Raw genomic sequence first — 16,121 nt, 5'->3', positions numbered from 1 at the left:
AAAAGTAGTACAACTGAATGAAATTTAAAAACCATGTAACATATGTCATTTAGCATTCTCATAAAATGTCAGCATGATGTTAACAAGGGTCAGGGCAAATGCAAGAAAAACTAATATGTTGACTTCTGAAAATGTCATCCTGGGAAATCAGAAACAAGAGACCGTGATTCTTATCTATATTTTACAAAAGACATTTTGAGACAGAAAAAATAGTCAGGTGTTGTTCATCGTATGTCTTGGATGTTTTGGTAAAATATTTTGTGTTCACCATTTTAAATATCCTAAGACACATTCACTGGCTAGGATCAATGGGAGAGAAAAGGGTAACCCTACAATTAATGTAAATGCACATAGCTTGGTGTGTTCCTGTTACTGAGCGATTCCACAACCCTGACTGTTCTTAGGTTTCAAGTAGGATTTCCTCCCTAGTCCAGGATGAGGCATTGGCTTAGGAGAAGCCAATCAGCACAAAGCATTGCATCACCCTGGACAGCCTGATTACTTCAGAATGAGCATGTGACCCAACTGAAGCCAGTGAGATGTGCTGAGAGTTTTTCTGGGTCTTTGTTCCGATTGGATTTAAATCTGGGAGATTGGGAGGCCAGAGATGCTATAGCATCTTACTACAATGAGGAATGAAAAGCTATCACCATAGAAGTCAGAGCCAAAGGATGCAGTATGATTAGGTGCTGGTAACATCAATTGGGCATGCCTATAGCTAGCCCTAAACAATAAACCTTGACAATGAATTCCCATGTTGCTTTCCTTTCTTTCTTTCTTTTTTTTCTTCGTCCCTTCCTCTTCTTTTTCTTTCTTTCTTCCTTTCTTTTCTTCCTTTCTTCCTTCCTTCCTTCCCTCCTTCCTTGCTTCCTTCCTTCCTTCCTTCCTTCCTTTCTTTCTTTCTCTCTCTCTCTTTCTTTCTTTCTTTCTTCCTTTCTTCCTTTCTTTCTTTCTCTTACCTAAGCCACTTTGGGTCATTCTTTTGCTTCTATAACCAAAACAGACATGCTAGAATGAATTAAAAAATTCTTTTTGGCTATATCTTATTCTTGCTTGTTTCAATCAAATACCTTTTCTAATGAAAATGGTGAAGCTAGAAAATATGTAATAAATATATTGACTTAATCATTATGACTGTTTCTGATTATAATTGATGCCACTTACTGATTTTTATTTAATCTTTATTTTAGGATTTAGTTCCATGAGGTGTTTTCATTCTTTGTTTTTGTTTTTATTTTGTTTATGGCTGAATAAAGCTCACAGATTTTAAGTTTGAATCCTGCCTGTGTGATCTTAGGTAACTTTTCCTAACCTCAGTGTACTTCCTTTCTTCAGTTTTCAAATAAGGATCATGAAAGCCTTTATCTGATGGAGTTACAGGGATGATTAAATGATATAGTGCATACAGACTCAGCCCGGTCAGTGACAGGCACATAGTTAGCCTGCAAATCTTAACTATGTTATTAAACTAAGTATTGGCATCTAGTATCTCACTGGCTTTCATTTTTTTCTGGTTTCTTTTCAGCCACTTAAATTAGAGATAAAATAATATTGGTGTCCCATTAGTTTAGTTTTATTTCTAGAGAAAGTTAACTTAGATAGCACAAAGGCCACCTCTTTGTTGAACTATCAAAGCCCTTTATTGGATTTCAGATACTCTGGGGCTGAGGCTAATGTTAAAGTTCATGTATGTAAGACTTTCATTAATATAATTGCTGTGTTATGAGTTTTTATTTTTAACCCTTCTTTATTTACTTTCTTTTTACTTTGAGTTATTTGTGTCGATTCAGTTTGGCTTAGCAAATAAAAAGCATGAATGGAAGCATTATCAGTTAACAAAATTAGTAATTCAAACCAGCTAAGTCTTAATGTTCTGTTCTAAGAAAAGCTTGTAGAAGATTAGAGCTCCATTACTGAGAGCTTTGGGCTGCTTCAAACATGCTTCTGTGTGTACACTGAGGGGTTTCTCTTCACAGTTCCCCGCCCTCTAGTGGTAGTTATAATAATGCCATTTTGTAGTCCCCGCACAGGAAATGCCTGTTCTTACTTCAGTTACCAGAATCCTTTCACAGGAAGTTAGGTGTGGTCTTTGAAGGAGAATTAAAAAAAAATGAAAAAAAGAAAAAAAGCATGATGGAATTTTAGCTGCAGTCTTCATGGTGCCAGCTTATCAATCCTAAACTCTGGGTGTAAAAGATTCTGCAGGGGTAATGTTTTAATATTCTTATTATGCTTATTCTCTGTGATGCTTCTTTACCTTTACAGTAGAATCCTTGGGGGAATCTGCAGAGGACCACTTTCATTTTGAAGCTGCTGTCTGCATGTTTTAGCATGTCTCTTCTATTAGAGCATCCAGGCATGGCAGGTTCCTCCTTGAAATGTGCAGGGACCTTCTTCATGCCTATGCCTGTCACTAGGCCTAAGGGTCTCTGGGGATGGGTGAGGAAAATGAGGGAGGTATTGGAGGCTCTGTGATACTGAGAGGGCAGTCTTCTAGCTGGTGGCTGAAAGGTCCTGGTCTACTTCAAAAAAAAAATGTGGAAATGGTACAATAACTTATGTTATTTTAGATTTCCCTGTTTGATCTAGCATATCTACAGAAATGATCTGGATGTGAATGAATTTTACTTTTAGAAAATGCACCTCATGTAATTAAATGGTAATTCTCATTCCTGTAGGGTAAGGGTTAAAATGGATTGATATTTTAAAAGAAGGAAAAACAGATAAGTGATTGTATATAGATGGCATTCTGGAGTCAAGATTTTGGTTGTATTATTTCAAAAAGCATAGAAACTCTTGCCACTGATTCAGAGATAACGTTTGAAATGATTGGTGTGCTCTCTTGAGCTATATATGTTAGCCCAGTAAAATATGATTAGAATACAGTAAAACTCCATTTATGTTATCACAAAGACCAGCGTAATAGGAGTTCATGTAAAAGATAAACTATCTTAAACTTACTATTTTTTTCAAGTCCAAATCTGCTACGTGGATTCTTAAGAAATGGGCACTGTTTGAGAAAATGAGCTATCTCTACAGTATTTCCTAAGGTACTGCAAATTTGTTAATCTAAGAAGCAATTACACTAGCTAGCAGCAGGTTGCTAAACCAGGGGGTCCAAGCTCCAGACCTCTTGACGTGGGTGACTTCCTGCCTGGTTTGGCAGGAGCTGGGTCCCTTCCTGTGCAGCTTCCGAGCAGTTCCAAATGCAATCCGGCATTCCCTGCTCCTTCCCGCTCCCTTGCTTTCAAGCAGTATCTACCTATGTTTCCACAGCCTGGCATTTCAGGATTTCCAGAGCTCTTTACCAGGTGCGTTGATTTTGAATAAGCTCTTTGAGGTGGAAAAGTAGGCCAAAGGGAACATGGAAAAAAATGGAGAGATACATGCAAGATCTTTGCACAGCCCAGGTTCTGCAATTTTTGATAATTATTCATCTCTTGTTATGGATCTCAGATATTTTTTTCAGAAGGGATGCTGAAAAAGATGGCTGCCAAAATATTCACACAAGTGAAACAGCAAGCACAAACCAGTATTCTCCATTTCTGAGCTCTGAGTTGGATATTTTCACTTAAAACATTTTGGGAGTGGGAGATTAGATTACCTCATAGACACCTACTGAATGTGAAAGATAGATCTCCATGCAAGCAGATGAATGCATGCAGGAGAATCCCCCGAGTGCCAAGTGCAGCTTCCTTAGTAAAATATTACAGATAGCTTGGTTTATATATTTTATCTCAGTATCATGTAATTGGCCACAGTCACATTTTATCCTAATGACCGTTGCTTTTTTTCCCTCTCTGTCTCTCTCTCTGTCTCTCTCTCTCTGTCTCTCTCTCTCTGTCTCTCTCTCTCTGTCTCTCTCTCTCTCTCTCTATCTCTCTATCTCTCTCTCGTTTCCATAGCACTTTCTTATGCAAGGAGCTAAACAGTGATTAAAGGAGCAGGATGAAAAGATGGCACAATCAGTGCTGGTACCGCCAGGACCTGACAGCTTCCGCTTCTTTACCAGGGAATCCCTTGCTGCTATTGAGCAACGCATTGCAGAAGAGAAAGCTAAGAGACCCAAACAAGAACGCAAGGATGAAGATGATGAAAATGGCCCAAAGCCAAATAGTGACTTGGAAGCAGGAAAATCCCTTCCATTTATTTATGGAGACATTCCTCCAGAGATGGTGTCAGAGCCCCTGGAGGACCTGGACCCCTACTATATCAATAAGAAAGTGAGTTCTTAGTCAAGTTGCCTTTACTTCCCCTACTTCCTAATTGCTTCCGGGCTAGGGCCAGGGATGTCAGGTGAAGAATGTTGCACCTCCTCTGTCTGAAGTATCATTAGGGTACTAGGTAGGCTTGACCATGTAATGGCCCCATTACCCTAGAAGCCTTTTGGAAGCACTCATTTGAACCCATGTCCAGGACAGGCAGAGAACTGAAGGGGCATCCTGCAGTGGGGGAAATGAGGAAGGGCAAAAGTCTGTTTACCTTACAGTGTGGTGAAGCAGAAAGTTAAGACAAGGAGTATATTTTTTTATGCATTAAAAATATTTCCAGGAGTAATATCCAAATTCCTCTTTACAATATCTAGCTCTACATAAGGTACTTTGATCTTCAGCAGGTTTATTCCTTCACACCATAAACTTTGCCCATTCCATGGCTCCCCCCAGAAGAAATAAAAGCAGGTGGCTTTTAAGTGCCCAAAAAAGAGTGTGATCAAACAACACCTCTGGAAAACCCTGAAGTTCCTCTGAGAAAATATTTATCTAACTGAAAAACGAATCAAAGCCTCATTTTTGAGCTCTTTGTGGATTATAATTACAGTTTTAAAATACTGATATTAAAACTTGATAAGGATGCTAAGTATTCCTATGGCAGTGACTACAGATTTTCTTTATGTTCTTAAATCCTCATATCACTTATGAAATTTAGGAGAGTTTATAGAGAAAGTACACAGCATCATGTCATATGTTGGTAATTAGTATATTATTATATTATTTTATAAGACAATATTTCTAAAAAGTTGTCTCACTTTTTTCTTAAAATATTCTTAATTTTAATACTAAGATTCTAAATTCTGTTTTATGTGTTTGTTTTCTTTTTCAGACGTTTATAGTATTGAATAAAGGGAAAGCAATCTCTCGGTTCAGTGCCACCCCTGCCCTGTACATTTTAACTCCCTTCAACCCTATTAGAAAATTAGCTATTAAGATTTTGGTACATTCATATCCTTTTTTCAAATAGTCATTTAATATGATTTTGCTCTTTGACTGACTTATTGAGTTGGGAATTTTTCAGAAATATGCGTGGTTGGCAATGTTATGTGCTCTTTCTTTTTCCCTCTTACTCAACAGTTCGCATTATTGCAAAATGGGATCATAGGTAAGTGAAACACTTTGCCCCATCTTCCAAGTATTTCTTCTTTCCCTGACTTACTACTTCTTTCTTTCTTCTTTCCTCCTCTTCTCCCTCTGAATTACCTACTACATCCAAGACTTCTTCATTAATTTTGACAGTATTACCAGGCTCTCCTTTTATAAGTCTTCAAATTTTACAAGGTTATCTATATAATGGGTAAATTCTGTGAGTTAATTTTCTTCACTACTTTACATTTGGAAAATATATGCATAATCTGAATTATACAATTTTATATCTTTTTCATCTGAATTTTACTACTTTCTGCTTTTCATTTTAGCATTTGAAAGCTTTGAGTTATAAATGTTTATAATTTTGATGGAATACACATTAGCCTTTCAAATGTCACTTTTTTGGGTCACTTGTTCCTATGTTTTATTCAAGTCTCAGGTCCTGCTACAATTATCTCTTTCCAAAGGTTTAATTTCTATTTATACATATACATCCTCATTTCATGCTTCATTCTCCTCATGAAGTGTCTACTTCCTAGAGATGGGATTGATGACGCCTTGGTGGGAGATGGTGATTTGATTTACTCCTGAAGGTAAATAGAGTAGTTGTGAATGAGAAGTTTTATTCCAGGCCAGGGACAGTGATCTGGCTGACAGCCAGCCCTGCAACAACCAAGGAAGCAAAGGTTTCCAAGACTGGCTGTGCTACGCAGAGGCATTTACAGGAAGCGCACAGAAGCCTTGGGATGAGGAACTGATATATATCAGGACCTAGAGGTAAGGAAGGGGAAACTGAAAGTTAAGCAAAGTCTCAGGTAGGACAACTTTAAATTTTGTTTCCTAATTAGAAAGAGTCATTGCCTGCAATTTACAACATGGTCAGCCCAGGGCTTGGCTTTAAGGCTTACAAAGTAAAAACTTAACTTCCTCTAGCAGGCCCAGAAAATATTTGAATTAGATATGGTAGGGAATTAGAAAAGATAAGGAATTCAAGAGATGGGATAAGCTTGGTACAGGGAAGTCATCTAATTTCTGGGTGGAGGGGCTGTAAAGCATGTCCCCAGACTTGCCTGGCATTGTGGCAAATGATTTCTTTAGAAGCATGGCATTCTGGAATTAAGTTTCCTTTTAACCTCTAGGTCATTCCTTTTCCACCCCCACCCCCAGTTTTGCATAGACATCAACATATTTTAATTTCATACGTTAATTTCATGTTTTAACATTTAATAATTTCTTGTGAGTTTTTTTTAAGCAATAATGATTCCTTACTTCTGTTTTTCAAGTAAGAGAACCCAGTTGTACAGGGAGAAAAAATGCTTTGAGTTAGCTTTAGGAATGAATAATGAAATTGAGATTCAGATTTGAGTCTCTTGAACTATAAATTATGGTCCATTATTATGTTTGAGTATTTATAATCTGGGCACTGAATAAATCTTTCCATAAATTATTTATTATATTTGAAAATAATTGTACATCCCTATATAATCACAATTTATACATGAAATTATGTGGAAAATTCAGACTTAGCCCAATGCTCTGTTCATAGTAAATACTGAGAGAGTACATATTGAATAAATAAGTGACAAATGAGTCAAGAGGTTAAATAATTAGATGCAAAACAAGTGACAAAATGGAAGGTTTGAAGAGGTCAGAAAAATCTGTTTTTCTTGAAACTGAAATAAAATTAAGAATGCCCAATGTTAAAGGAAAAGGCAGGATTTTTTGTTGTTTTTGTTGTTTTAAAACTTTTGTGGAGAGATAGTATTTTTTTTGAAAATCTATAATCTCCACTCCAAAAAATTCTATATTAGGAGACCCAGGAGCCCTAACTTAATGCCGTTTGGGAAAAGAGACTTCCAGTGGTAGAGGATGAGAGCAGTTTTAGAAGTTCTGATCAGAGACTCTGGGCATTGAGGACCGAGTTTATGGTGGGGGCTATTCAGGAATCAAGATACAATTTAATTTGAAGGTTTGCACTTGCTTCCCAGTAAAAAAGAAAACCTCCAAGGGGCAAAGTTGTTAGGAGGCCTGCAGTGGTGCAAGTTGAAATGTGAAGGCAGCCAGGTAAATCTAAGATTTGCCAAACTGAACGGTTGACTCTCCCAGAACCTTACAAATGGCATATAGTTACAGGTTTCTTCCAACGTAGAAAAAGTAGATTCTTAAAAATCTCTGATTGCCTGAATTAAAATACTATATTTCAGATATCTCACCTTGGAGTAGAGATATGAGAAAAGGCAGGTAGACTGATAGACACATTCTTCAGTCTTTTGGTGATAAGGCACATTTGCCTAGAGATCCTAGTAAACTTTGATGTAAATAATACTGTACAGTTTGCAGGTGATTTTCCCAGTGATTTTGTCTTATTCCTCACAACGCAAATCCTAAGCTCAAATCCTGGTTTTCTGACTTCAAGTGTCTTTTGCTATAAGATAACAATGCTTGGGGTTGGTAATGGTGGGTCTTGGGCACAGTTAAGAGGTTGTTGTGTATTTATTATCATTAGTTTATAATCCAGAATATGGCCAGTCACAATCAAGAAATTTGTATTTTAAACCTAGATTGGTATCTCTATTTCCACCGAAAATCCTGACTTATTTCTTAAAGAGTTGTTATCTTCATTAGGAGCTGTTGCATATCAAATTAGCTTTGTTTCTTGATTTTGGCAGAAAAATCTTAGCTTACTATATTTTTGTCAGGGTATATTTTGAAAACTGAAAGTGCTGTTGATGTGCCCATTACCTTGTTTCAATAGTTAAAATAAAATATGGTTATATTTTCTAGATAGTAAACAAGTGAAAAATAATCCATATTCCTAAAATTCCCTATCAGAATTTTCAATGTGTTTCATGTCAGTTTTTATTATTTTACTTTAATAAGCACACTTTCCTTTACTTTGCATTTGTTACTCATTCATTTGTTCATTTGCAAATATTTACTAAGTACCTACTGTGTGGCAGATGTTCTTCTAGACACTGGGATGCAACATAGAGCCACACCTAGTCCCTGCTCGCATGTGGTTACATTCATGTGTATGTGTGTGTTTGAGAGGAGAGAGATAATAAAAATAAATCAGCTAGTGATAAGTGCTATTAAGAAAACTAAAGCAGTGTAAAAAGAGAAGAGTGGCAAGGTCCTGTTTTAAATCATATGATCAGGGAAGTCCTCTCTGAAAAAAATAGCATTTGAATAGAGAGCCAAAGGAAGTGAGGGAGTGAGACATGGAAATCTGAGGGGAAAAGGGAATAGCAAATATGAAGGCAAAGGATAAAAGTCGAAGTGTACCTGGTGTGCTCTAGAATCAGCCACGAGCCCAGAGTGCCTGGAGGAGAGTGGGAAAGGCAGAGAGTAGGAGAGGATGAGGTCAGTGACAGTGAAGGTCGGAGCTGAAGCTGTAGGCTGTGGTGAAGACACCAAATTTATGCTGCATGAGATGGGGAGAGATGACTGGAGGGTTTTCAGCAGAAGAGTGTCATCACCTGACTCAAATTTGAGAAAGATCACTCTGGCTGCTGCGTGGAGAACAGGCTGCCTGGGGGGAAAGAATGGAAGCAAGAAGATAGATTGGGGGCTTACTGCCATTATGAAGGCAGGGGACGCCGGTGGCTTGGCCTTTGGTGGAAACAATGAGGGTAGCAGATGTCATCAAATTCAGATGTGTTTTTCAGAAGAGCTGAACGGGATATGCTGAGCAGTTGGACATGGGGTGTGAGGGAATGAGCAGAGCTAAGGAAGACTCCAAGTGTTTAGTCTGGTCAAGAAAGAAAAATGTAGTTACTTGAGCTTGGAACAACATTAGGTGGAGGGATATGCTGGGTAAAATCAAAAGTGTGGATTTGAACATATATTTGTTTTTTTGAGGGGTCTATTAGACATTCAGTGGAGGAGTTGAGAAGTTAAATGGAAATACAAGTCTGGAGTTCAGAAAAGGGTTGGGCTGGAGGTATAACTAGAGATGTCAGTGTATGGATGGTATTTAAAGTGATGGCAAAGACCTGAAACACTCCAAATCACACAATAATACAGAACTACCTATCATTCATAAGGGGTAGGAAAATATACAGCTTTTGGTTTCAGAAAACCTGGATTCAACCCCCACCTCTGAGATTTACTTACTGGCTCCATGACCTTGGGCCAAGTTACTCCAACTGTTTTGAATCTCAGTTTCTCCATCTATAAAACTGCAATCGTTATTTATACATCAGTAATAATAACTACATAAGTACCTGACACCGTGACTAACACTTGGTAGGAACATGATAACTGGTAGCCAGGACAGCTATTGTTGGTAGTAGTAGCTACAATTCTAGGAGCAGCTGCTGCAAGATTAGCAAAGGAGCACTCTCATATTGTTTAAGGAATTCCACAAAGAATTCTGTACAAATCTCTACTGTCTTGAGGCTTGATTTTGCAAACAAAATGTTTATACAGCACCAGAGTTAGGAGCTGTTAATCGACCAAAACATAATGGGGTCAGTTCCAGCCTTCTCATTTTGCAGATGAGTTCATTGAAGCCCACACATGTTTAGTCTTTTTCTAAGACTACATTTTATATAAGTGGCAGAGCTAAAATTTCAGGTTAGGTCTTTTGCAATTTCCATCTAACAGAAGAAAACTGATTTCTGAACCCTCGGGTATAAATAATGTACTAGGGGCATTGCCAGTATCTCTGTCTCTGTGTATTTCAAAGGTTATTTTCAGTGGCTCCAACTTACTATTTCATTAAATAGGAAGCGAGCTTTTTAGCTCATCCCAAAATTATATGGTATCTATGTAGAAATTAAAAAATCACGGTTTTCATCTATGTAGAAATCAAAACCCCAAAATTATATAGGTCTAAGGGAAAGGAGGGTAAACAGCTTATGATTTCTATTTTTCCTGCTTTAATGCTCAAAAGTTATCACATAGTTAGGAATTTGTTAATAACAAAATTAACTCAAGAGTTAACATTATGTGTGTGTCACATATATATGTGACATTTAGTCAATATTTCTGCTGTCTCACAAATACGCATCAATATGTAGAAAGGCCTGTCTTACTTTGCTTTGAATTCTCCATTTTTATGTTAGAAAACCTCTTACATAAAACTATCTTCTACCTCTAGTTCGTATATATTTTAAGTTGAAAATTTCTCTGCAACTTCTCTGGATATCATGTATTATTACAAAGCCCCTGGACAGAACAAACGATGTCTTCTCCTTAAGAATAACAAAGAAAAAAAAGAATAACAAAGAAACGCCCTACATTTTTATGTTAAATAAACAAATGATTAATAGTAATAAAAATGACTGTATCCTCTAAGAAAAGTATTAGTACTCTTATCTGCATTTACACAAGAAAAATGAGCCTTAAAGAATTAACTTGCTGAAGCCCATGTGTTTGGTAAAGGATGCATCTGATCCACAGTTCATCACTTTAAAACTCATGCTGCTTCATCCTACCTACATGGATATAGGGGTGGACATCTAGTTTCCATGTCAAAAGTTACATAAACCATTTTCAGTATAAACTTGAAGTCTTTCCTCATCTTACACACATAGGAAATATTTTAGACTTGCCAACTGACGGGTTAGTATCAATCAAAAGGTTAACACATTTTTATTAATACCTGGTATAGAGAAATTAATAGATTTTAAAATCCTTTTTTTCCTGATATTATATGAGGTTAACTACCTCTATTTTATTTTATATACAAAGTCTCTTAAGGAAATACTATTCTAGGATTCATTGTTCTTTCGAAAAATGTACTTTAGTTGATGTCATGGAATATATATTTAGAAAATAAATATATGCATTTTGTTACTAGTTCTAACCCCTTGAAATCTACCTTGACATGGAGTTTCTATACTTTTTCAATGTATGGTATCACCAATACCATGTCTACATTTTTTTCCATATTTGTATATTTGTTATCATTATCTGAAATCCTACTATTTCAATCACTCACAAACTCGGAGAATCTTAAAGATATGTGACTGATAAAATACATTTATAGTGATTTTAAAAAGTAATGGGTTTTGAAACTCTCTATTTAGAGATTATCTATTAAACTAATAGCATAAAAACCTGACTCTAGTTATCTCTTATTTGGTTTAAAAGCAAAATAGTTTTATTTGCTTTCCTTTTTGAGCATCTGTCAGGATCTTTAACTTAAGCATATTTTTATTATTAAAATGATAGTCATACAATGTGAAAAACATGAGTTTGAGTGTAATGATTTATTAATTTTGACTTACTGGGTAATATTCACTCTTTCTATTATTTATTAATATTTGAATATATTTTTTACGTTATTATATGTACTTAATTTTTACCATTATAAGGAGTAAATATTTTTAAGGGTCATAAAACCATGGCTTAGTCTGTTATGTGACATAAATCTCATGAGGCTATCAATTTCCACTTTATATTTATCCAGTGTTCTCTCTTTCAAAAAAAGTGTAGAAACTTGTGAACTTGATATATGTGAAAACAAATTTCATGCTGTATTTCTGATCCATATTAATAAATATATCATTAAAAAGGGAAAATTTACTTCACTTAGTAATAAACAATCTTCCGAACTGACATCATTCAATAGTCAACGGACACTGCAAAATGGCAAGGGTATGGTGGTGAACAATAGAGACATGGCCCTCGTGAAGTTGACTGCCTAGCAGAAAAAAAATCAGTGTTAAAATTAGTCATTGGAGGAATGGTATCAGGTGCTACAAGTATGTATTACTGATAGACCTAATCAGGAAATGTGCTATTGTGCACAGCATTTCACTGAAAATAACTTTTAATCTGAGTGCTGGAGAAAAAGTTGGAATTGGCTAGGTGAAGTAGAGAGCATGTCCAGGGAAAAGAGGTGATATTTGCTAAGATCCTGACTTGAAAAAGAGCTTATTTAATTCCATGACCTAAAACAATTGCAATAATATTGGACTGAGGAGAGTGGAATGAAGAGTAAAGAAGCTGAAATTGGAGAAGTAGAGAGGAGTTAGATCTCCTAGACCCTTCACTCTTTGTAAGATATTTGATCGCCATCCTAAGGTTGTGGAAAGCTATTGAAATTACATTTACAAAGGTCATTTGGTACAGTATGCAGAAAGGATTGAAAGGAGTCAAACATGGATTCAGAAAGACCAGTTTAGATGAAATTGCAGTAATCTAGGTTAGATTTGATGGACACCTGGGCTATGTAGTGATATGAGGATTGGGGGAAAAGTTCACTGAATCCAGGCATAGCAGGTAGAATTGACAATATTTGGTGTTAAGTTGAATGTGGAGGTTTAAGGAAGAGAAAAATGCAAGATCACTCTTAGGTTCCTGGCTGGATCGTGAGCCATTTTCTGTGATACAGAGATGTCAAAGGGGCAGTATTTTAGAGGAGCAGAGGAATAGGATGGAAAGATTTTTAGTTTAGTTTTAGAACTGAAAAAATTTGAAGTGTCAATGAAATGAGTAAACATAAATGCAGATGTAATATGTACAATTGGGTACCATGGACAGTTGAGTTCAGAAGAGAGGGCTAGTCTGGAGAGAAATACTTGAGATCAGTGGGCATGTAAATGTACTTGGAGCTATGTATGTTGATGAGCTTTACTAGGATAAATATAGCAGGAGAGGGAAAAATGGCTTGGATATCCGATGTCCTTTTCAAAAAGGGAAATATAACATTTCAAAGGTTACAAAAAAATTGTCCATGAGACATGAAAAATCAAGGGATTGGGACTTCATGAAAGCAAAAATAAGAGAACATAATGAAAGGGGGAAGAATCATGCTTGTCAAATGCTGCTGAGAGAGCAAGTCAAATAAGAGCTCAAAATTATCCTTTTGTTTTCAGGGACAAAACATGAAGATGTTTGTCTTATTTAGAAAGAAAACTGGTAGGCTAAGGAAGTGATAGATAAATGAGGGAAAGTAAAGATAAACATCTCTTCCAAGAAGTTTGGCTGTGAAATGGAAAAGAGAAGTAGTTAGTAGTAAGTAGTTAGAGGATTGTGGGTTATAGGAAAGTATTTTCTTTTTTTCCTCCAAGATGAGAGAGACTTAAGCAAGTTTGTGCTGATAGGAAGAGGTAGATAGAGTGGGAAGTGTTAAAGGTAAGAGAAGGAAGAGATAAGAGATTTCTGAAGTGTTCTGGAAAGGTAGAAGGTGTCCAGAGTATGAGTAGAGGGATTGAAAACTCCCCCCATTGAAACAAGAAGGAGGAAAGGATCTTATTACAGAGAGGTTTGTCAATTTGGGGGTGGGAAGTAAAGATATGGCATTCTGATCCTATCTCTTCTCTCAGTGAAGTAGGAAATAAGGTCATGAGTTTGAAACGGGGAGGGAAGGAAGAAGACTGGAGATCAGAGACGAGTGGAGAATATTTGGAATTGTCTTTGCAGAGTAGGAGGTGCAGTGAAGTGGAGAAATATTTAGACTGTGTTGAGTGTGGGTGAGGCTGGGAACCATGTATTTTGAATGGCGCCAACCGACCAAGGGGAGTCATTTTCTCCAGTAGAGCTTAGCAGCCTAACAGACACAGAGGATCCTCTAGTTTTATATACTAATAGCAAGTCATCTTTAATTTTGTCTTACTCTTTGTTTCTTTGTAGCAATAAAGGAAAAATGTTTCTTCTTTGAAATGGTGTTTTTCTGTGTTCTCTAGGTTGTAGTGCCCTCATGTGGCTGATCCACACCATTCACTTATGACTGTTTTCATGTGGATGCATTTTTAACAAGCTGAGAATCAAGCATGTGCCTTGCATCACTGCCAGTCAAAATGAAAACTCAATGATTGCTTTGACTAAAGTCAGTTGCGGGTGCAAAGAAGCTTCCTTTATAGATTAACACATAATACATAACACAACATATAGATAACACAACACTATTCTATTTTACTACACTTAAAATCGTGCTGATATTTTACTATGTGTAAGTAATGTGAAGATTTATAATAAAAATAAAGAGTGAGGGCTTCCCTGGTGGCGCAGTGGTTGAGAGTCCGCCTGCCGATGCAGGGGACACAGGTTCGTGCTCCGGTCCGGGAGGATCCCACATGCCGCGGAGCGGCTGTGCCCGTGAGCCGTGGCCGCTGAGCCTGCGCGTCCGGAGCCTGTTGCTCCGCAACGGGAGAGGCCACAACAGTGAGAGGCCCGCGTACCACAAAAAAAATAAATAAATAAAAATAAAAATAAAGAGTGAGAAGTGATATTAATAGCATTTATTCACTGGAATTTTTATACAGTTTCTAAATCTATATTGATAAAGCTCTTGTTTTGCATAAGTACAGCTGAATCCTTCTTGTGCTTTTTATTAACTATGAAAGAAAGTTATTTCAAGTATTACTACTGAAAGTTTTCTTAAAGCGCTTTTGTTGCTGTTTTTCAGTATAAAGGAGAGTGAACTGCATTGGCTATGTCTACACAGGCAAAGTGGGGTAGAGTGAAACAAACCACATGTTTCTTATAAGTAGTGTTCTCTATGATTTAGGAAATTAAGAAAGTAATTTATTGAGTATCTACCATGTACAAGGCACATTAAGTTGTAGGAGGTTTAATATATTTTAACTAATTTGATCCTGACAGCAATCCTGTGGAATGGTTATTCTTTCTCCCTTTTATAGCAAAGTGAACCAAGGCTTAGGGAAATTATAAGTAATTTGGCCACAGTTACAAACCCAAGAAATGTCAGTACTAACACCAGCCATCTTCTCTTACTATTCAGAATTTAACGAGCAATCACTGTATATTATATATTCCACTTAGAAAGAATTTTATTGAAGATATTCCACTCAGATGACCCTTAGGATGGAGTTATAATGCATTCAGTTACAGTCGGCCCTCCCCATCCATGGGTTTCATATCCATGGGTTCTACATTCGCAGATTCAACCAACAGTAGGTGGTGTACAGTGTTCAGGATCCATGGTTCCTTGAATCTGAGGATGCAGAAACCATGGATACAGAGGGCCCACTATGGGACTTGAGCATCCGTGGATTCTGGTATCCGCTGCAGGTCCTGGAACCAATCCCCCACGCATACTGTGGGACGACTGTAATTATTGGTATTCTCTTGTTGAATTTTTGTCAGAGTTTTCATACATGCTGAGCTTGCACTTCAGTCGTTGAGTCTGTCGTTAAAGAAAGAAAAAAACTTAAATTGATAAATTACTTACCAATGAGCTAATTTCTTTTCATTTAATCTTTTTCATTACTAAAATCACATAAGTAGCCTCCAAATAATTGATGGCTTGGCCTGACATGACTTGGTTATGGAGTTGTTAAAATTACAGAAATGGAAAAAGCAAACTCAATAATAAAATAATAAGGGCATAAAAGTTCTAAACTTCATGGTGGTGAAAGACATAATGGTGTATGAAAGTGAAATTTTCCACTGAATTTTGTCTTCCTTGACGGTATTCTTCTACTTTATTCAATGTGCTCATTATGTGCACTATTCTTACCAACTGTGTATTTATGACCATGAGTAATCCTCCAGACTGGACAAAGAATGTGGAGTAAGTAGAAGATTTTAAAAAAATCTTGCAATATTGTTGTCCCTTTATGTGCATTTAACATCTTGAGACCTCATCAGTTTCTTTAGCAAATCATACTAGCTACTACAAACCAGTTAGACAGTGATTCAAGTTCATTTCAACCACTGATTTTCTGTAGGACAAAGCTTGCACTGGCTCATTAAGTTGCTCCAATTACTGCACTGATTTGACTGCCAATATTTGTAGCTCTTTATCTTCCTTATGAGTCTCACACTCTTTCAAAGGTAATCAGT

The 16,121-nt window shown here is 36.7% G+C and overlaps 1 protein-coding gene across 3 annotated transcripts in view; it reads left to right on the top strand.

The window, feature by feature from the left end:
- Positions 1–2,104: 2,104 nt before the first annotated feature.
- The window catches only part of SCN2A (sodium voltage-gated channel alpha subunit 2), a 94,148-nt gene continuing 80,131 nt past the window's right edge, over positions 2,105–16,121 (top strand). For 2 of the 3 annotated variants that reach the window (XM_073807620.1, XM_004314501.4), the window contains exons 1-4: positions 2,117–2,207; positions 3,906–4,223; positions 5,101–5,219; positions 15,760–15,849. In XM_073807620.1, coding sequence (XP_073663721.1) covers positions 3,957–4,223; positions 5,101–5,219; positions 15,760–15,849 — 476 coding nt within the window. In that variant the 5' untranslated portion in view covers positions 2,117–2,207; positions 3,906–3,956. Of the gene's footprint in view, positions 2,208–3,905; positions 4,224–5,100; positions 5,220–15,759; positions 15,850–16,121 lie in introns of all 3 variants that reach the window. The other variant, XM_073807621.1, reaches the window with a different exon arrangement.

This window comes from Tursiops truncatus, chromosome 7 (assembly GCF_011762595.2).
Source record: "Tursiops truncatus isolate mTurTru1 chromosome 7, mTurTru1.mat.Y, whole genome shotgun sequence".
Lineage (NCBI taxonomy): Eukaryota > Metazoa > Chordata > Mammalia > Artiodactyla > Delphinidae > Tursiops > Tursiops truncatus.
This window is presented reverse-complemented; position numbering and strand designations above follow the sequence as displayed.